This window comes from Anarhichas minor, unplaced genomic scaffold, assembly GCF_050575085.1.
Source record: "Anarhichas minor isolate MPS153535 unplaced genomic scaffold, ASM5057508v1 ptg000058l, whole genome shotgun sequence".
Taxonomy (NCBI): domain Eukaryota; kingdom Metazoa; phylum Chordata; class Actinopteri; order Perciformes; family Anarhichadidae; genus Anarhichas; species Anarhichas minor.
Genome location: NW_027466504.1, coordinates 11,904,755 through 11,927,499, shown reverse-complemented (window position 1 = coordinate 11,927,499; position 22,745 = coordinate 11,904,755). Strand labels below are relative to the sequence as shown.

Genomic DNA, 22,745 nt, shown 5'->3' with positions numbered 1-22,745 from the left:
GCAAGGTGCCACCTGCCTATCAGGACTCTCATTAATCATTCATACCCATTCATACAGCCTGCGGGAGCAGTCTGGAAGTACGTACAGGTATGAACAACAACGATGAATAGGACAAGGACAACATATAAATCAATTTGCTGTGAAATTATCTCTATGAATCATGTTGCTGAACAGACTTCAGTCTCCCTGTTCACGCTAGATCAGTCATTCACAAACAGTGGGTCGGGAGCAAATTTGTAGAATTTATTCCAGTCTTGTATTTAAGATTCATATCTGCGTTACACCTTTGAGGCTCATGAGGTAGCCTGAATGTTTGTATTGTTCTCATGAGTGTAGCGTACTTATAACTGGTAATCTAATACTAAAAGCTAACGTACATTCTGTTTATTTTACTGATGAAGCTTTGGTGGATTCCTTTATTGTTCATCATTTATTGAGTGTATGGAGTGTCATGTGTTCACTTAATATAAGATGATTTAGGATTTAGAGGCTGAAGATAGAAGAATATTGATGCTTATTTGTGATCATCTTTCAATACTGGACGTCATCTGCTCAGCAACGAAGAGCCCCAGAGGAAAAACACTTGACTTTAAACTCAGTGCCGAGTCATTTCTGTCGTCTCATCCCAGTTGTGCTACTTAATAAGCGGGGTCGTATTGATCAACGGCAAACACAGGAAGAGTAGTAGATGGTGTAATAACTTTCATGTGACGAGCTTCAATCACAGATAATCATCGGTGAGCAACAACAAACACAACAGCACAGCAGGAAATACATTAGCTGGGCTTTGGGAAGGTTAAACTAATTCAACAAGCAGATATATGTGGAAAATGGGGACAGCGTCCTGATAATATTCAGACCAAACTTTAAATTAAAAATGACAACTATAAAAGCATGAAAGAGGTTTAACCTGGAGTGCTCAAAGACAATGGCAGATAGAGTAGCAAGGCTTTTCTTTAGACTAAATCTATTTGACCAGTTTGACACAAACATATAAAGAATGACAAACAATGAGAAAGATTTGGTTTCATGCCAGACATCAAGAACAACAATGGCCTGAATGTTGACAGTATAATATATGAAAACAACTCAGTCCTGTCAGCTGTTCAAATGAAGATGAAAGCCGAAATGAAAAAAAAAAATCAATAGAAACTAAAGATTGGGTCTGGTATTCTATATTAAACAAAAAAAAACTGTGGTGTCATGGCAACCACGTATGGTAAATATGAGGCTTTAAATTGAGTTGTCGTTGTCAGATGAGTCATTTAGCCTGTCACTCAAACAATAATGTAGAATCCATCACTATTATAAAACTCGGGGATTCACAGCTGTTTGCAATTATGAATGCAAATCTTCATGTATTTAGTTGCAGCACAAACTGCATTCATCCTGTCTGCACTCCTGCTGGGAGCTCCCACTGAAGTTTGTTTGCGTTGTCTTTGACATCTTTGTTTAGCTGGAGGAATGTTTTCTAATGAGCTCTGTTTTCTTGGTTGCGAGTATAAATTGGACTAAAGGAACAAAGATCTGCAGGAATAAAGTCATTTTTCTCTGCTGGCGCTCTGGCTTATGCCTCTAACAAATCGGAGCCAATGTAAAAGCTTAAAGGAACAGTTCAACATTTTGGGAACTACAATTATTTATTGATGAGAGCTAGACAAGAAGACTGATACTAATCTCATAAAAAAAGACCAAGCTCAAACATTGAGAAGTCCTCATCATTTTGTCTTGCATGAAAAATATTTGTGGAAAAAAGAAAAGTCTGTGAAGAGAACACCTGCAGACTTAGTCGAGTACAGTTGAGGGAGTTGAATGCAGTCTGGACAGGTATGAACAACCAACCCGTTTTCATTCCCATCTCATCAAATACTGCCGCTTGGTCAATGCTCCTCAACATCAGAGATAGACACACAGAGGAACCCGAAGGTAAGAGAACCTGACTTTGTATAAAGTGTGTAAGAGTCTGCTTACATTGGGCAAGTGGTGGATGGTTCAAACAAACCCAGAACGTAAATCCAGGAAACCGGCGTTTGTGTCCTTTGAGAAACTAATAGTAAACGATTTTGTCACCTGAGTTGTTAGTCACGAGAGTAGTTTGTGACTGGGTAGTGACAAGAGTGGCGGTATTTGACGAATGTGTTACAAAAACACCCATTCATTCACTGATGGCAGGGGCTACAATGCAAGGTGCCACCTGCCTATCAGGACTCTCACTAATCATTTATACCCATTCATACAGCCAATGGGAGCACTCTGGAAGTACGTACAGGTATGAACAACAACGATGATACATGACCAGGACAACATATCAATCAATTTGCTGTCAAATTATATCTATGAATCATGTTGCCTTCTGCAATTTTAAAATCAAAAATGGGAATTTAGCATTACCAAAGACCTGTCGCAGGAGATGTCCACCACAATACTACAATAATATCAAATAAGTTATTAATGTTAAGTCTCTTTAAAAGAACACATTGGGAACATGTTTGGTAGCTCAACTATTGGGGCTGTGTGGTACATCAGACAAAAACAGTTGGAAACCACCGCTCCAGTATCACAGTATGGTGAGATGACACCATGCATGGACAAACAAAACGTTCAAATTTTTTGATTTGATCCATTTTGTATTCTCAGCAGCCATTTGTGCTGTTTTGTCTTGTTTTTCTCACAGCCGGATTCCACCACTTTTATCTTCTGAGGCCTCTTTTCTCGCTGAAACGATACTGTCATCAATTACATCAGTCTTTGCTCAAAATTCAACAAACCCGGACAGATCACTTTTTTTGCAATCAAACAACAAGACCCTGCCATACAGTGGGGTGTCGTGTGCAGATTCATGATACCTGTTATTCTGCATCTGCTGCAGAATTATTCCTCAGCTTGTGACAGTGAACGCACCAAAGAGGTGGGAATAATGACATAAAAAAAAACAGTTACCCTAATAGACTGAAATAATTTACGCTTACATTTTCCCATATATTGGTAAAATAAATATCTATGTTGTAATGAAATTCAGTCATTGGACAACAGCCGGTCAATTTCACAACATTCTGCCCACACTTGGAGGCAATTTAGCCAATTTCTTTTAATAAATTGCACTGCTGTGTCGACAGCTCAAGCAATTTGATCATGCAGGTTAAAAGGTTGTGTGAGATAGACCCAAGTCGTCCAAATATCTGCGCACTGAATTCAAAATAGAGAAAGCTGCAGCTCATTATCCTGTCAAGTTGGCTTTCATTTACCTCGTCAATGACAAAGGCAAATGTAATTACCCAGAAGTTGAAATCTGAACAAAATAAGCTTAATTTTAATACCAAAATTGAAAATCTCCAGGGAGAGCGTTTGATATAGGAGATATAAAAGCATTACATCATGCACCATACAGTCAGCAGCCATATACCCTGTGTGGATATTTAAATGTTCTTATAAGAAAATAATTAATATCGGCAAAAAGAATTTCCACTGTAATCTGCTCTACTCAGGCTTCTCCCAATCGTGTTTTTCCCATTTCTTTGAGAGGGGTGTGTCACTGAAGTGGCTCATAGCTCCTTGCCTCCTACAATCCGCTGTGTTGGTGTATGACCCAGTGGTCGCGCACGGAGACAGAGGAGAAATCAGCGTCACGCTGACGGTCCGTGGTGCGCTTCATTACTATCGCACTACAGTGTTGCGTCTTTATCGGCAGTCTGCGGTCACTGCAGACAGTCGTCAAACAGCGGGAATACAACAGACACACAAACAGCTCGGAGGATGTCCGGGGTGTCCGGGAATTTGGATTGCGAGGAGTGTTTATCTTCGGCACATGTGGCCAACAGCACGGAGTTACCGCCGCACTCCGTTGTGGATGACGACGATGAACTTCTGAGATACATCTGGAGAGAGTACTTACACCCCAAGCAGTATGAATGGGTTCTCATTGTGGCTTACATTATTGTCTTCTTCGTCTCACTCATTGGAAACTCGTTGGGTGAGTTGTAGCCTATATATATATAAATGTCTTTTTGTATTATCATTTATGCATAAACAGTCCTGCAAATATCCAACAGAAGTACACTTTGGACAACTTTTTGAGAATGTGCACGAGCACAATGCTACAGGGAAAAGAGAGCGTAATGCCACATTGATGAAAAATATAAAGTAGTCCAGTTTTTCTTTTGTTCGCTTGAACATCAATGGTGCTGGAGAATGATGAAGCAGGATCCATTAGAGCGCGTCTCTCGGCGCATCTTGAAACGCTCGGAATTGCACAAGCACAGATGTGTTTGAAGATACGGATTGTGCAAATTATATGTGACTTTTTTCACACTGAAGGGGCATACATTGCTCTTAGTGCAAGACATGGGGTAGAACGATTTGTGCACACAGATTGACATCGTAATTCACATACTGTCTCAATTTCATCTAATCTGTTCCAAATCATTTGTTCTTATTGGACAGTTTTTTTTTACCGGTTATAGTTTTCTGATGTATTTGAGAAAGCCACTGATTTACACTCAGAATATTAAAAAAAATGCTGTAAACAGGAGCAATTCTAGAATTTAATTTAAAGAGGATTTAAAGTGCCCAAGCAGCAGCTTCTCTGACTTGTATTGCCACTGCTTCAAATAACAATTTATTGGGCGACTGAGATATTTGGCAAGAATTATTTTTTTTGTACCAGTGAGGGAGTCCACAGGTGGTGCACTCTCATGTGACAGTTATTACAACCTGCTCAATTTAATCCATCTCAACACCTCATGGCTTTTTGTGCAAATATTTATTGTTGACCTGACTGCAGGATCCCTTCCTCTTATCATCTGAAGCAGTTTTTCTTCACTGGAACAATTTTCTTGATCAGTAAAACCTTTTGTCATAATTGCTGTTTCAGCAAACATGCAGACCAAATTCATCTCTGTAAAGAACAAGACGTGAAATAAACAATGCATGTAAGAAATACAGCGTAGTTTAAGTCAGTCAGTGTTTGGTTATCGTAGTATTTTGTCAATAGTAGTCTGCCAATATCACATTTTCCCTCAATCTAGTTCAATCACTTTTTTAAAAAGGAAAACATCATTCATAGATTCTAACTAATAATGGTTTGGAAAACAAAAGTAAAATGATTTACATATTTAAAGACTTCCTTTCATAAACTGCTCGAAAGGAGTCGTGCAAAAAAAGTGATATTTTATCGGGAACACCTGTTCATTCAGCAGTATTGCCATTTCTAGTAACAAGACATAAATGCTGCAGACAACTCAGAGCAATAATCCATCACATGCCACACACACAGCTCAGTCCAGCCAGGCTTTCCAACTAATGGACAGATAAATGACAAATATCATATGCCTGCACGGGTTGAGATTGCAGTAATCAAACACTAATATTGACCACAACGTAAAGGTCAAGCCACCGTGTGTGTGTATATATAAATATATATATATAGTGCATGTGATCACATGTGCTCTTTATAATACCATACATCATTGATATGAAACTATTTTAATTCACAAAAATGACCCATGTTGCAGTGATGGAATATGAATGCATTGAATGTTGATTATATTTCCATATAATACATGTAATGGCAAGCACTCTGAAGCATTTGATCTTCAGGGTTGCAGTCTATTAAGGATTATGCCATCGCAGAACAGTTGCTGCAACAATTGGTCTTATCAAGAATTAAACTCCAACCAATTTCCCCACAGGGACAAATAAGATATCTATTGACTCCCAACTGTCCAGTAGACCTTACAGCACCGCTACCCTCAGCTCATGACCCGAACACTATTTGGCTTATACCAAAAGTCTTGACAGGAACTTTCTACACTCTGCTGTAACATGGAAAAGCATTCCCCCTGCTGTCTTCGGAGACATTACATCAGTCAGTGTTCATGCCTTCAAGAAGTCGACGATTAAACACCTCATTAAGGGCAGGGGTCACTAGGCGGGCCCCGGTACGGACCCAGACGCCTTTTGGTGCAAACGTGCCCACTGAAATCCAAAAATGAAGACACAGAAAATAAACAATATGATCGATCCATTTGAATCCTAACATTAATTAACAATGATGTTAGCGGAGAGGAATAGGGCTAAAACAAGTGGTTGCAATAACGAAGGATAAATTCCTTACACACAATTTTCTCTTTTTAGAAGATGAGAATAGTTTGGATATCTGAATGAACTGAATTTACAGCCGCAAGGCAATGACATTCAGTTCAATTCATTTTTGTAAAATTAAGTACTTTATTTCCAGATAAACATTTTCAAAAGCAAAGGAAAGTCTCTAACTGGACCTCACTGAATTAATTGAATCCATCATTGTGTGATATTTAATAATATAGTATGACCCATTTAGATTAGAGAGGAAAAGAGACAGTTGACATTACTAGATCATATACTGTTTAATGAAGAAAACTTCAGATTTAAAATTACATTCCCCCCCCCAAAAAAAAAGATTGCCAATAATGTTAGGCTATATAATGACCCAATAATGTTGATACATTAGAATAATGCGATATTACCTTCTCATTCTAAACTGAATGAATATTACTAACTGAAACATATTTTTACAAAGAACTAAGCAGCACACTACAATATTAATGGATTTACAAATAGTTCTTTAATCCATGTTACTCAGTGAAATTTACTGTACAAGCAACCCAGTCATGTTACAGACAGTCATTAGATTTAATGTGACCATCAAAAACACTGCCCAATAGAGCTTTAGTGTGCAGAATATATCTTTTTTAATTGGGCATTATCCTCAAATCAAATTAACTGTTAATAGTCGTGTGCCTGATTATCCAAAACCTCGTGAGGTGGATTTAAGCCAGCTAGAGATAGCAAGAGTGGAGGATTGTAATCCAAAAAAAATATGAAAAGTTGAGATGCTGTGCTGACAAATCCTTTGGGTAATACTGGAGAAACATTTGTCAGAAACCTTGATTAATGACTATGTCACCAATTGGTATTGATCCTTTTTTGTACCTTTTCAGTTTGCCAACATAAATATGCAGTGAGATATGCCGTCAGTCAGAATTTGATTGCTGAATGATAGCATCCTGTGAAAGGGTTTTGGGATGAGCACACTCTCCACTCTCCTTGTCCTGGACCTGAAACAACACTGGGGTAGGACTCAACATTGAGAGGGACTTGAATAAAGTGACCAACAATAGGCAGGACAAAGATTGAGGATCATCAGCCCCCTCCATCATGGCAGAGCTCAAAAAAGAGGTGGTGTGTTTTTCTACACAGGCCTCAGCCCTGTTATATTTGAGTGTTTGGAAGCAGAAAGAGCAGTGGTTGACAATGTTGTTACAAACTGACACTCGGATATCGATTTCCGATGCACTGTACTCCTGATTTAGCGGTAGTTAAGCTTGCAAGACCTGCAGGTTGATGATGGGGGAAAACAAATCTCCAACCAAAAAAGCTTTGGTGCACCCAGAGTGCAGGAAACGCACTTTACTGAAAGACAAAACAATACTCTTGTGCTGTATAAGAAGTCTTGTCCTCATGTTGCTTCTACAGAGTATCGATGATACTTTACATTGGGCTGTGTGATGTTAGCTAACCAAGCACAAAATTTCCTGAGTAAAACATGTAATATAACCAAACAACTACATACCTGTCTGCAATCAACTGGAACGTACTTTGAAGTCTTCATGATTTGAAATAAAGGTCGACTCTGCGATTCTTTTACGTATTTCTTCAAATGGAGATTCTGTCACGGGGTGTGGTGGAGGACTCAAATGCAGACAAGACCAGAAGTAAAGCAAAGCAGGTATTTAATGAATCAGAACAGGAAACTTACAGGAACACAACAGGGAATCCACAGACGAGACAAGAGACGAGGGGGGAAATCCAGCAGAACGAGGCAGGGCGGGCAGGCAGCCGGGGAAACCGGGAACAGGACGAGCCAAACAGGCGGGTAGACATGACAATGATCTGGCAAGGAGTGACTGAGAGGCAGGGGTTTATATAGTGGCTGGATAGAGGCAGGTGAGGGGAGTTGTGCTGATGAGGAGGGAGGCAGACAGGTGCACTGAATCAGTTGATAGGCAAGTGAGGCGAGTGAGAAATAAAAAGACAGGAGAGAAGGGGCAGAGCTGTGACAGATGCCCATTCATTAAAAATCAAATTTTGTGTTGTATATTGGTATATAATCATATATTACTATTTATATTAGTATTTATGTATGTATGGATATCTGTTTTTATCTGCACATCTTTGCTGCTTTTTTATGTAAAGCATTCTGAACTAATTTATATTGGAATTACGATGTATCAGTATTGACTTTGTTTGTTTGACGCCACTACTTAGTCTCTACTGTTGTTTAGTGGATATGACCATCAAAAAACAACTTTAAGTACATTAGAATCATTTATAAAACTTCTCAGCATTTACTCTGGGCTAGATGCACACAACAGAAATGTTATGAGAGGAGAATGAATAAACACCTCCTCAGCATGAGACTGCAACTCCAAAGCTGAAGGACTTCAAAGCTGCACGAAGCAGCTTCATATATATTCCTGCGTAGCTCCAATCATCTAAACTATGGGGACTGTGTCGTGCACAGGCTAATTACCTGTGGTTAGAAAGACATTATACCTTGCCTTTCTCACGGCAGACATTTAAACTTGTCATAGCAGGTAGAGCAGGTGTAAGTACTAACATTAAGAATGTCACCGTTGCATCCAACAACACCAGAGGACACAACACCTGTACATGTACATAATAGTCCTAACTCTTAGTCATATTAAAAGCCTATATGCTTAAGTAAGATGGTATTATATGTATACACAAAATCCAGAAATGTATCCAGGACACATTGTCTTGAAGGAATACTGGAGAATCCATCCGTCATCCAGGTATTAACGGTAATGTGTTGTTTCATATGTGGTTTTGAAAGTTAAGATGTGGTCTAGAATTGTTTTAAAGTGACTGTAGATAATTGTAGACTCGAGTGCTAATCAGATAACAGTATGCTCAAAAAAGATAATTTCACCTGACTTCATCTTGTCTTTGATGTTGTGTGTAGTTACAGTCACAGTGTAACCTTTACATCCTGTTCATATAATCCACTGCTGGTCTACAGTATCAACTCTGCATTTTAAAGTGACGGTATCACAGGCTTGAAAATAAAAGGAAATAGCAAACATAAGTAACATTAAATCTGACAGCGCCAGTGAATACACGGAGCACTGAATACATAGAGACCAACTAAAGAGTCTACTGACAGGTAGATTAAAGAGGACAGGGCTAGTGTGCCGTCAAGACAGATTTTCTCCTCATTCCAAATGACAACAGAGCAAGACAAATTTTATTCTGATGGCAAATTGACCCACATTATTCTCCTCACGAAGCAAAACATTTTGTCACAAAGTGGTAGGACAAGCATAGGTGTATTTATTAGTTATATTGCTGAATTCCATGCTGCTTCAGTCTCCAATGGCACATGTATCGTGTGCCAACTTGAACTGATGACTTGTGCAGCAAGTAAACGAAATACCACATGTACCAGGAACATTGTTAACAATACAGACTAATGAACACATGTTTCACATGGCTTGTAGTTTCTGGATCCAGATGAAAGAGGTCATGTAACAAGGCACTACACCACTGCCTGCATTCTTTCTCACACACAGAACAGCACGCAACATACCTGCCAACCACACAAACAACCAATCCCAGACACAAAAACACAAACAACAAAAACAAAAACAAACAAACATAGATCATCATCCTCCTACTAGATACCAATGAACATTGTGAACCTAGCTCCCTGGGCGTCCCCCGGAACCCGAAGTTACAAAAACCTCCCTGCTACACACATCCACTTTTCGGCCCACACATTTTATATGCCAAATATTGTCCTCCACATGAATTACATACAACATGGCGGCCAACCACACAGACAGTCGCACGCAGTGACAAACAAAATATTGTGGACTTTCTTCCTTCACTGAGTCAGTTGGATCCCACGGTTGCAAAACCTCTTAGTAGGATTTCGGCATTTTCCTCTCCAATAAAATCCATAACAGGGTTCCAAACAGAGAAGAACCCATCTATGTCTCCTTGGAGAACATGTGTGAGCCTTTCCAGTGGGATTAATTGTAGAACATTATAGAGCCAACATGAAACAGGTGGTTTTGCATCATCTAGCCAGTGCTGTAAGCTTGATAACCGTGCACAGTACCATAGAAGACTGAGGGTTCTCTTATGTCTGTCTAATACAGGTGAGGCAGCGTCTAGGCCTAGAATGCATTGAAGAGGATTGAGCTCAATAGGACACTGTGTTATGGAGGATATTTGGTTACCAATTTCAACCCAAAAAGCCACATTAAGTGCACGGTGCCTACATGCTGCTTGCACCTTACACATACTCCGGAGCAGTCGTTGTCATATTTGCTCCTGCAATATGGGGTAGTTTGTCATTTATGTATGATCTTAAACTGAGTGTCTTGGGATTTGTAATTGCTACATATTCTTTTGCTATTTAACATGATTGCTTTCCATTGGTGATCAGTGATTGCAGTTTTAAGATCTCGTTCCCATGATTGCCTGCAGCTGTGAGTGCTTATATTGCTTAAAGAGAACAGTTTATGGTAAATGTAGCTTATTTTTTTCCTCTTCAGCTGACAGACCTGGTGAATGATTGTCTCTATCTGCTCTGGTCCATGACCTTCCTTATATTGGGCTATAGAGTTTAAGAAACTGCGTATTTGTAAAAATTGGAAGAAGTGAGTCTTGGGTAGCCCGTAGTCTTCCTGAAGTTGATTGAACGATTTCATAGTGCCACCTTTATAGAGATCATTTATCACCTTAATTCCATATGTGTTCCATTCTTTAAAACCAGGGTCCATGCAAGAAGGAGTAAAATTGTCACACTTACAAATCAATATTTAATTGTCTGTAAATATTTCTGATTGATTCATATTTTGCCCACAGAAAAAAATATGTAAACAGGACTATCATGAATTTCTAATTCAAAGTCTGTGATTGACAGCATGCCTTCAAGTCAGTGGTGATAAACAGTAAAATACGCTGCAACCTGTGATAATATTTATCGTCATAGAGTCCTTGGGCGCTCTTTAATTGTGCATCATTTTCAGTTTGTTTTGCAGTGTGGAAAAACCGCCACATGCGCACCGTGACCAACTACTTCATCGTGAATCTCTCCTTTGCCGATGTCTTGGTCACCATCATCTGCCTGCCTGCGAGTCTTGTGGTAGACATCACAGAGACGTGGTTCCTTGGAGACACTCTTTGCAAAGTTGTGCCTTATCTGCAGGTAAGAGATCAACGTTGGCAACTGTCCACAGTCCTCAAACTTGATAGAAATCTTGACCTGATCTAAATCACTTTGGTGCACGGTTTAGACAACGTTACAAAGCAAACCAAATAAACAAATGGGGGACATGCAGATCAGCTATGAAGGCTGTGCTTGGCTTCTTCCTGAAAAGTGAGGGGAAAAGAGACCAAGCTACCTAAGCAGAGCAGGGGAGCAGGAGGGGTAAGGGCACAAGCCAAGACCTGTTTCTATTATTTGACATTTTTCCTTCTCTGTATTTATGAGGGGTATGAAAAAATAAAATCTTGTTTCACATCCAATGAGATGTGCATTGGGTGAGACATTTGATGTCATCCCATAGTGATTTAATGCCTCGGGCAATTTTTTTGCTTTTTGCACTTTTTGAAATTCCATTGCAGCATCATCCTTACTGTGCTGAAATCTCCATATCCTACACACTCAACAATATCTCTATATGCAATACACACACCTGTAGTAAAGTGAATACCTCCACCATATATGGTGTGATATACACAACATGTTCTGGATGGATGCAGCTGTAAACTCAATTTATTCCAGACATAAGGACAAATTCCTCTGCAGGTTTTTTCACACACATCCAACCCAGTCGACAGAAAAATTGTTGGCAGTTTCTGCAAACCACGTTTACGTCGAAATGCAAGCCAAGGCAATTAACAATTCCTTACAACAGCATCTACACAGCACATTTGTCTCTCTCTCAAACCTGACACACTTGGCACAATGACACACACACTCAAACTCAGCATGCTAGAGATTAATAAATACTCTTTGTTACCTTAAAAAAGTGATGAACTTTGCTTTCTCTTTGACACATATCCCCAACTTGATGCGTACTAAGTCTGTATTTTTAACGGAAACTAACCATGATTATGAAGCCGGAAAAATAATCCACTGCTTTTCATGTTGTACGGGGTAACATTAGCTTTCAAAACTAGACAACATTTGAATCTATGCTTGCACTAATGGAAGAAGGCCTTACCAGAAACAACTAGGATAGTCAATGAAAATATACAGTATAACAATATCTTTCTGTTTTCATATTTGTGAATACATATTTTGCAGTTTGGGTAATAAAGAGGCTACAGCTGAACATAGTAGGCTCTTAAAAGTAATTTTTAATGACAAATAATAGTTTAAAGATTTTTCCACATAACCCTAAAATGTTGCTGTTGAGGCTTTCAGGGGGCCTCAAGTATATTTGGCACACTGGTCATTTAACAAGTTAACAAGGCTACGTCACAACAAGCGGTCTCCTGGGTGAAAGTCCTGTGTTTGTTTGACCCACCACCACTCCCACCTGCTCTTCGTGGATTTTCTTGCTTTTTATACTTGTTATTACACCACGTAACTTTCAATAACGGCTGCTCGATATACTATGTCCCTTGCCCTGCGTGTCGCTTGTTGTAACAGGCCACTTTCTCTGAGCGAATGCAAAAACGTTGACATTCAAGGTATTCATGGTTTGCGGAAACACACAATGCCAACATTTGGGCTGCACATATTACACCACATTACACCTCATGGCACTGAATTCGTGGCCTATTTGAAGTCCGTCTTGGTCACATTTACTCTGTTTCATGTCGTGCGCTTACTGCACTGTAAGTGCTGCTGCTCTTGGAAGTTCTCATCTCATGCTGCTTTTATAAACCCAGAAGGATCTTTTTCTCCCTGATTAACTCCCACTAGGGATTTATTTCAGTTCACACTGCATTTCATCGCTGCAGTACTGTGTTGCCTCAGGGGGGATCATGCCATGACTGATTCCTAAGTCAAATTACAGGAAACTGAATGTTGATATATGAATTCTGAAAATGCAGCTACAAAGATTTGTCGATGCACTTAATTTGATATTGTAGTAAATAAGAGGGATTGGCTGCAAACAGCACAAGAACAATCTATTGTTATTTTGTCTTTTAACTTGCTGTCTACACAGGAGGTGTGTTGCGTTGTGGAAATGGATATCTGCTGCTTGGATCACACTGTGCCTACATTTTCTCAAATATCTGACCAGTTTTTATAATATAGTGTACAGCATGAAGGACTGACAGAGCTTGAATATTGACCTTTTTAATTTGATATCTGTGGTGGGTGTGGTGAAATGTGGACATGCATTCCCAATATATATATATATAATGATATTACCATATTTATTGCTTAAAGATCATAGTATGCTTAGGGACTGGCTGCTCTTGATTGACTTATCTAAAGTTGCTAATGATGTCCTGCAGCTGGCCTACAGGCTGGTTCACTCCCTATGGTTTTTTATGTTTGCATCACATTCAGCCAGGCCAAGCCCGTTTTAAACAACTTGCAACTTGCCAAGATTTTCTTTGGGGCCCCTCCTGACTTTGTGTCTAGGTGTGTGTGTGTGTGCGTGTGTGTGTGTGTGTGTGTGTGTGTGTGTGTGTGTGTGTGTGTGTGTGAGTGTGTGTGCATGCGTGCGTGCGTGCGTGTGTGTGTGTGTATGCGTGCGTGTGTGTGTGTGTGTGTGTGTGTGTGTGTATTAAAACTGCTCAACCATTTCATTGTAAATCGACAACACAGATATGAGAATCGGGTGGAATCATAAATAATGCAATCAAAAAAAAAATAAAGCAGAAGACCACTATTCATTAATTTTTCCTACTGAAAAATAAATCAAATATGTAATTGTCATCATTTATTAACTAAATGAACTGCGTCAGAAAAGCTTTCTTTTTTTTCAAATAGATAACTATATAAACCTGATCCCAAGCTGCCTATGGAGCTGCGCCTGGTGGAATATCGATATTAAATCCACCTGCAGCTGTCATCAGCTGAGGCAAGCATTATTGATATATTATCTGCTTTCGTTTTTTTTTTCTACTATTGATTTTCTGTTAGGCAGAGAACAATTATGTGAGGATTTGTCCTTTACTCCGCTCTTTTTTTAGACTATAAATGAAGGAAATTATTCAGGAAAGATGATTTAGTTCACCACAGGCGTCCTTAGGCTTAACATTTCAAAGTGGTGGAGCTGAGCATTTATTTCCCACAGGACATGAACACACAGTTTATCTCCCATATGAAATTGGTGGCGCTGCTGTGAAGCAATTTGACTCACTGAAATTCCTGGAAACAACCTTTCGCAACACGCTGAAATGGGATGAGAGCATCTCCAAAATAAGAACTTTTCATGTGTCAACATGTCACTTCTAAGGGTCATTGGTTCAATTTCACAAATCTATAAATTAAATTTTGCTTCATCCATACCAACACTGCCTTCCCCGAAGTCTCCTTGATAGCGAGGCAGATGTGTAATTCAGATAGTGGTGACAAGGAAGGAGACAAAGATGATTGTCTGTGAGCCCCACCCCTGACCAGTTCAATCCCGTATCGGTAAAGCAAGTGCAGCCATTGTAGTTGGTGAATACGATCAGTTGCTATTTGGATCTGCCTCGGAAAGGTCATTGTGGTGTTTTATTTAGTGTGGTGAATTTTTAACCTGATGCCACCAATGAAGGCAAGATTGAATATACGTTGTATTGCAAAAATTGATGAAGGATGTTTTGTCATTGAGGCTTTTTAAATTCTGTTGTCAGTTGGAACTCTTGCAGACAAAATGTGTGACGAATACTGCTTCACCTTTACCACGGACATCAAATTGATTTAATCGTCTGACAAACAATACTTAATGCTTTGGTTTCTCTCTGTTCATATCTGAATATCTTGGGTATACTCTGCTGCAACTGTCTTAGAAAAGGGGCTGAAAGCAAATCTCCAGCAACTACACATTTTGAAATGATCTTTCTCACTTACGTTTACTACTAATGTGTCAAAGTTGCCAACCATGAATAAAAATAAGAATTTGTCTTTCTCTGAAAGTAGGGAAATTAATGGTTTTCGTCTCTCTCTAACTGGTGTGTGATTTCTTTTATTTTCTCCAGACCATCTCTGTTTCTGTATCAGTCCTAACACTGAGTTGTATTGCCCAAGACCGTTGGTATGCTATCTGCCACCCGCTGATGTTCAAGAGCACAGCCAAGAGGGCTCGCACGAGTATTGTGGTCATCTGGGTTGTGTCGTGCATCATCATGATCCCTCAGGCTATTGTGATGGAGTGCAGCAGCCTCGTGCCAGAACTAACAAACAAGACCAGCCTGTTCACAGTGTGTGATGAACATTGGGGAGGTTAGTGTTCACAAGTTTACAAACTGAGACCGAAACCGAATGTTTAAACTTGAACTTTGTTTCAAGGGTTCTCAACCTTTTGTGATTTAAGTCTCGGTCACTATCCAGACAGTTTTCAATCGAATGTTTTTGTTTTCTTTCTTTCAACAGCTGAGATCTACCCAAAGGTGTATCACACCTGTTTCTTCATCGTCACATACTTTGCACCCTTATGTCTCATGGTCCTGGCATATATCCAGATATGTCACAAGCTGTGGTGTCAACAGGTATTCCAGCGCTGCATATTTTATACAACAGCTCTTACAAAGTCAAGTTTTCAACGACTGATGTAAGCATCCATTGAATCAACAGATTCCTGGAAGCACGTCAGTGTTGCAGAGGAAGTGGAGGTCCATCCAGTGCTCGGCTCCGGCATCGGGAGAGCCTGCGAGGGTCAGAACCAGCACAGTTTGTGCTGAGATCAAGCAGGTCCGAGCCCGACGCAAGACGGCTCGCATGCTGATGGTGGTGCTCTTTGTTTTCGCCCTGTGCTACCTGCCAATCAGCGTGCTCAACGTCATGAAAAGGTAAAAATATCTCGAGCTCTGCTGCTTCAAGGATCAAAAGCTATTCAAATGAAGACGCTGTGATAAACAGAGCTCACACTTTGCATTTCTTTTCTTTGCATTAGAAGTTCACCTTTCTAGTTTCATGTTTAATAATGACTGATACAGTATATTTAGTACTGAATTGTTGCTTATTTTTTTAGCAATGCTGAATTATAGCGTAGCATTAAAAGACTGCAGAATTGATGTTAAACTGATACATGTTACACTTTACCTGCAGAGTCTTTGGGACTTTCAAGAAAACAGACGACAGAGAAACAGTGTATGCATGGTTCACCTTCTCACATTGGCTCATATATGCCAACAGCGCAGCAAATCCCATCATCTACAATTTCCTCAGTGGTAAGTTTGTAACCTGCCTCATCACTCGAACCAGTTGTGTGGGCTCATTACCGTCCTCTAGTGGACAGTTTGGCCACAACAATACAGTTCACTGGCTTAAACTCCACATCTGATAATACAGTATATTGTGCATATACAAATATAAACTTACATTGATTAACAGCGTTTAGATGTTTATGGCTGTGATAATAACGTATGCATCTCAACTGTTAGTTCGTAATGCCTGAAAAGGGCTGTTTTTGATGCAAGGCATATAAAAGGTTGATTATTAATATTATTATTTTTTAATTCTATTCATTGAAATATGACCCCTTACAGTCGTTTATTCTTAGAAAAGAAAGTGTCAAAACAACTTTATAAAAGATATAGTATATACGTATATACCTCTCACCACACCCCACGATCCCAAACATCTAGGAAAAAAACAAAAATGGTTTCTGTGCAAATTTCGTCTTTTTGTTTTTCACCAGGGAAGTTCCGTGGGGAGTTCAAAGCCGCCTTTTCTTGCCACGGTCAAAATCAAACTCAGAGAACGAGGCCCAGAGCGAGCACCGACAGTCGGAAGTCAGTGTCAACTCAAGTCACCAACATGGACAATGTGTCACGCATATCGGATCAGATAGTGTAGTCTTACAATCCAGGTGGGGAATTCTGCTTAAACAAACATTTAAATGGAAAAAAAGACTGTCTCAAAATTATAGTTTTATGTCTGGTTTTACAACACTTAATGAAATTAGAAGCTTTAGAGAACCAACCATCCACTGTTTTATGAAGACCTTCTTACCTCTTTTAAAGGATCCTAAACATAGTAGGACATGTCATTCACAGAAACTCTATTTATTATCACCAGTTAAATGGTCGTATTTAATAACTCATACTTATATATTTTAGGTTAAGTGAAATATTTTGATTGCACATGGATATTTTTATTGTACTGTACATTTAATATTTTTATTGTACTGTACATTTAATATTTTGACTGTATGACTTTAAGTAGCCAGAATCTGTCATTTTGAGTGTTTATTCATATTTATTAATTTAGTGGTTTACTGTTTTTGTTTTTGTGTTTTTTTTACACCAACAGAAGATTAGGTTCTATAGAGAATACGTTTTATAACTAATCAGATTCTAAGACTGTCTACCTCATTAGCAGACGTCCATCTTCAGTCTGTCAGTCATTCGTCAGTGTAAATGCCTTGTGCACAAACAGTATGTAAATGATGTCCGGTAAAACTGTTTCTTTCACTCGACAGTGTCGACACACACGCACGTTTATTTTGAACAACATCAGAAAAGTGGACATTGTGATAATGCTCCATTGTAGCTGCAAACTTTCCCTCTATGAACAGTGCCAAAGCAAAAAGTATTTTCAAAAGTCTTCTTTGAAATGCACAGAAATGCTTCTGTCAGTCGCCTCTACTGACGGCTTCAGAGCCCAGGATGCACTGTCCTGTCATGACAACTAAGTATTTTTTACACTATTACTAAATTACATTTCAACATCTTTATTCAAGAAAAGTTCTAAAAAGTGTTTCTGAGATATGTTTAGATATGTACATTGACAAAAGTTCTGGTCAATAATCAAGCTGTGCATTACAGCTTGGCTGAGGCATCTAACTCATCAATAAGTATGATTAATTACATTTTAATTTTGCTGCTTTTACAAAATATTTAATCACTGAGATTTTTGACGAATAATCATCATTCATGTGGATATAATGACAAAGTGGGTAAAGGCATAGGGAAAAAAGCGATACAGTCCCGTGTAGTAGTTTGTATACATGCAATGTACACAACTCTGCAACAAATGAACACTTGAAGTTCATTTCTAGGACCCTACTGTTGTTGATAGTGGTGGGAGTGAAATGTCACGACTTACCCCATGGGTGGGGATAATTGTAAAAGACACAGGGTTAGATGTAACACCTGCTAGAAAAGCCTGTCTGAATGCAATTAATTCAAAACAATTCCAGCTAAATACTATGTGGATACTGTTTGTGGCTATATATCATAGATGGAAAGGAATTTTTGTCGAGGGAACCAGTTTGATGCCAATTTCCGGGGTTGGCCTCCAAAACTACTCCCTGCAGCATTCTATATATGGAGGCAGCTTTGGCCACAAACCAACAGCCCTGCCCATGTTGATACATTCTGCACTCTCTAGACTAGAGGCACCTCAGCCAAAACTTTGGGGTTTAGTTACTCTTTAAATAACCATTTAATAACCATTTTAAAATTATTAAAAAAAAATATTATTATTTAAAAAAATATTTAAAAATAATTGTTATTCAAAAAGGGAGCAAATGGCGCACCCTCTGCACCATTTGTGCCAGCTGTCTCCTAATAAATTGCACCAGCTGGTGACTTCCCACCAACAGCAGCTGGACAAAAATCATGAGCATCAGCTCCCTCCCCCACCTCTGCTCCATTGGAGGTATAGGAGTAGGTGGCGGAGTAGGCGGCGGAGAGGGAGGAGGAGTAGGAGTAGGAGTAGGAGGTGGAGGTGGCGGGGGGGCTGGCTCAACGCTCCGGTGGCTTGTAAAAAGCTCCGGTGGCCTCTCCTCCCGACAAACATCACCTGAAAAACAGACACACAGTGTAAACAGCAGAATGCGTATAAAATCTGTAGCCCTGTAGACAAACATATTTTCACATGTTTAACAATAAATAAACAGACAAGCTCCTTTATGAGGCTGCTGGCAAGAGACAGAAGATGTCCTCTTTTACAGATTCAACAAAATCCTTTCATGGCTGTAGAAAATGTAGAGTGTTTAAGTCAAATGTCAAGACATTCATTACTAAAAATGACCAAATGAACAGCAAACGATGTAGTGTAACATTTATCCATGTACAGCGCAGCGTAGTGTAGCAAATTGCTCCCGCGATTCACCTTGTTTCAGTGTTGTGAAAAGGGAAATGTTTGACTTTGAGGAGATCAAATGTAAAGCACTCATCTGTGAAAAGCCACTTAAGACGTCCAAGATATCCCAGACGCCTGTGTTTACACTACAAAACCCACGGTGCAAAATAAATGAAGAAAATACGGTCATCTTTAATGGCGGCGTGTATACAAACCCATTATTCAGTAACAGATATATAAGGTTAAAGCGGACATATTTACATTCTTTGTCAATTAAAAGCATTTCAGTCGGTCCATTCCGTCTAACACTGATATTTAAAATACTAAATAAAGTTGCTTTTGTCGCGTGGAGACAGAACCTGACGTCAAATGAGTTGAGGCAGGTTCCACGCTTCACACTGAATCGTGTCAGTTTGTGAAAACCATTCAACAGTGTCTGAGCAGGACTTCACTTCCCATGGTGCCCCTGTTTCCTGTCCGTCCCACTCCGGTACTCGTCCCCGGCTCACCGCGTCAAGGGGCCTTTCTCAATACCCAAGTTCACAAGTACGGACTCCATACTCCAAAAGTTGACCTAAACCCCAGAGATTCTCTCTGGGGTTTAGGTCATTCAAGAATTTTGGTGAGAATCACAAGGAGTGAACTGCGGCTGGAGTCAGTGCTTCAAGAGCCACCACACACAGACGTATCCAGGACATGAGCTACAACTGTCGCATTCCTTGTGTCAAGCCACTCTTGAACCAGAGACGTAAGAAGTGTCTTACCTGGGCTAAGTTGCCTGAGCTAAGTTACCTGGGCTAAGGAGAAAAAGGACTGGAGCTCAGTGGTCCAAAGTCCTCTTTTCAGATGAAAATCAATTTTGCATTTAATTTGGAAATCAAGGTCCAGAGTCTGGAGGCAGAGTGGAGAGGCACACAATCCAAGTGTCTTGAGGTCCAGTGTGAAGTTTACACAGTCAGTGATGATTTGGGGAGCCATGTCATCTGCTGGTGTTGGTCCACTGTGTTTTATCAAGTCCAAAGTCAGCGCAGGCTTCTACCAGGACATTTTAGAGCACTTCATGCTTCCCTCTGCTGACAAGCTTTATGGAGATGCTGATTTAATTTTCCAGCAGGACTTGGCACCTGCCCACACTGCCAAAAGTACCAATACCTGGTTTAATGACCACGGTATCGCTGTGCTTGATTGGCCAGCAAACTCGCCTGTCCTAAACCCCAGAGAGAATCTATGGGGTATTGTCAAGAGGAAGATGAGAGACATCAGACCAAACAATGCAGACGAGCTGAAGGCCCCTATCAAAGCAACCTGGGCTTCCATAACACCTCAGCAGGGCCACAGTCTCATCGCCTCCGTGCCACGCCGCATTGATGCAGTAATTCATGAAAAAGGAGCCCCGACCAAGTATTGAGTGCATACTGTACATGGACATACTTTTCAGTAGGCCAACATTTCTGTATTAAAAATCCTTTTTTTTTTTTTTTTTTTAAATCGGTCTTTATGTAATATATCATTTTCTGAGATACAGAATTTGGGGTTTTTATTAGCTGTATGCCATAGCCTAATCATCAAAATTAAAAGAAATAAACACTTGAAATATATCACCCTGTGTGTACTGAATCTATATCATATATGAGTTTTATTTTTTGAATTGAATTACTGAAATAAATTAACTTTTCGATGATATTCTAATTCATTGAGATGCACCTGTATACATCAATCATTGTTTGGAATAGTTGAGGAAATTGTGTTTTTATAACACTTCAAATATTCAGAAATGACCTGTTCCTCGGTACAAATGTATGACATTTATTTTTAATTTAAATCTCTTAATTGGGAAAGTAAAAATATTTGATTCTCAGTATAAGTATAGTTAGAGATGTCATGAACACATATGCACTAGTCATTGTCTGGAATTGTAAAGAAACCTTTTTTATAGCACCTCAAATATTCAGTTATTGGATATTTCTTGGAACAAATGTAGGACATTTACTTTAAAAAATCTCTTATTTACCACAGTAAAAATGTTTCATTTTCTGTATATGTGTGGTCAGAGATTTCCTCAACTTATATGCATTAGTCATTAAGTTGAGGAGGCTCACTTTGCTTCTGTAATTAGTGGGTTTTTCTATCTTAATTTGGTGTACATCTGTTGAAAATTGCCGACAACACGGTGAAACTAGTGAGACCACAAAGGTGCCCTAGGCCAAGGCCACGAGGTCCATTTGGGTGGGGGTTAAGAGAATCAACATGTATCATAGGATTCCTGACACTCTGTATTGTTGTCCCCATCCTATTTTACGAGGGTTACCAAAGGTCACTGACGAGACAAAGTGACACTGATGTAACAACTACTGACCCTACTCCTAATAAAAATGTGACTGACAAAAGAAGGATCCGTTCCCAGACAAATGCTCCTAACTCAGTGCAAACAACTGTATCAACCTGTGACACAACAGGACCCAGACCGATACCTCGACTTACACTCTGACGATGACTATCAGGACGCTGAAGGGGGTGAATGTCATCCCCTCCAGCCACTAAACTACGACGATGTTGCTGTTATAACCACTTCCAAATAACTCTGCATTAAAAATGCGCATTTAAACTGTTTAACCATTTCCACATGTGTCAAAATAATTGTAATGTGCTCCTTTGCTCTGCCTGCACGCTTACATTGCAGATTATCTACTGATATAGCAATTTATATTCACACTGTTAAACAGTGTGAAAAGAGGGATTGTAGAAATATGCTAACGGTATTTACAGGCATTAAACGTATAAGTATTATGTGTGTGTGCTCATTTGCAATAGTGTTGCGTGTGTCATAGAGCAAAGGTTTGAATCTCCGGGTGAGGCACTCACGCGCTTCCCGTACAAAGAAGAAGCTCTGACACACAAGTGGTTTAGCTTAAACTCGTAACTAGATGTGTTGTGAAGTGGGTTAGTCCGTGAGATATTGTGTAGCAACAACAGGTGGAAAGCAGGAACAGCTTCTTCGCTATCCCTGAGAACGACTGGACTCCCACACACACCAGCGGCCCCAACCCTGGCGTGTGTGTGTGTGAAGATAACTCGTCCCTGTGCAGGACAAGGTCAACTCCTCATGAGAATGAATAAAGAAACAGGGAAATGATTAGGCGGGGCTCACAAAACACCGAGAGGAGAGATGCGTGGACCGAGCCCGGACTTTCTGTCTGTTGCTAGGGATACTTAATCAATTCTTGTGTTTTGTGAAACCATAGATCTATGTTTTTTATGCTTTGATGCTTGACTTAATAAATTGTTAATACTTATAGATCGTCTACCGTCTTCTGTTCATCGAATGTAATTCCAATCAAACGATCTGCGCGGGGTCCTTCTGAAGGTGTAGTCTTTTGGAGTCAGATTATACGGTGGGCTTTTTTGCCCGAGGGTAAATCCCCAACAGTTTCAACTCACTCGAATGTCACCGATACTAATGTTGAAGCAAAAT

At 39.7% G+C, this 22,745-nt stretch overlaps 1 protein-coding gene across 1 annotated transcript; it reads left to right on the top strand.

Annotated features, from left to right (window-relative positions):
• Positions 1 to 3,753: 3,753 nt before the first annotated feature.
• Positions 3,754 to 17,041, top strand: hcrtr2 (hypocretin (orexin) receptor 2). The gene is made up of 7 exons (XM_076077397.1): positions 3,754 to 3,970; positions 11,097 to 11,275; positions 15,223 to 15,466; positions 15,617 to 15,732; positions 15,818 to 16,032; positions 16,292 to 16,413; positions 16,884 to 17,041. Exons 1-7 carry the CDS (start codon positions 3,754 to 3,756, stop codon positions 17,039 to 17,041), a joined length of 1,251 nt encoding a protein of 416 aa, XP_075933512.1.
• The last annotated feature ends 5,704 nt before the right edge of the window (positions 17,042 to 22,745 follow it).

Coding starts and splice junctions, on each gene's coding strand:
- hcrtr2 (XM_076077397.1), top strand. CDS start 3,754: ATGTCCGGGGTGTCCGGGAATTTGGATTGCGAGGAGTGTTTATCTTCG. Junction 11,276..15,222: donor AAGTTGTGCCTTATCTGCAG/GTAAGAGATCAA, acceptor TATTTTCTCCAG/ACCATCTCTGTTTCTGTATC. Junction 16,033..16,291: donor GTGCTCAACGTCATGAAAAG/GTAAAAATATCT, acceptor CTTTACCTGCAG/AGTCTTTGGGACTTTCAAGA.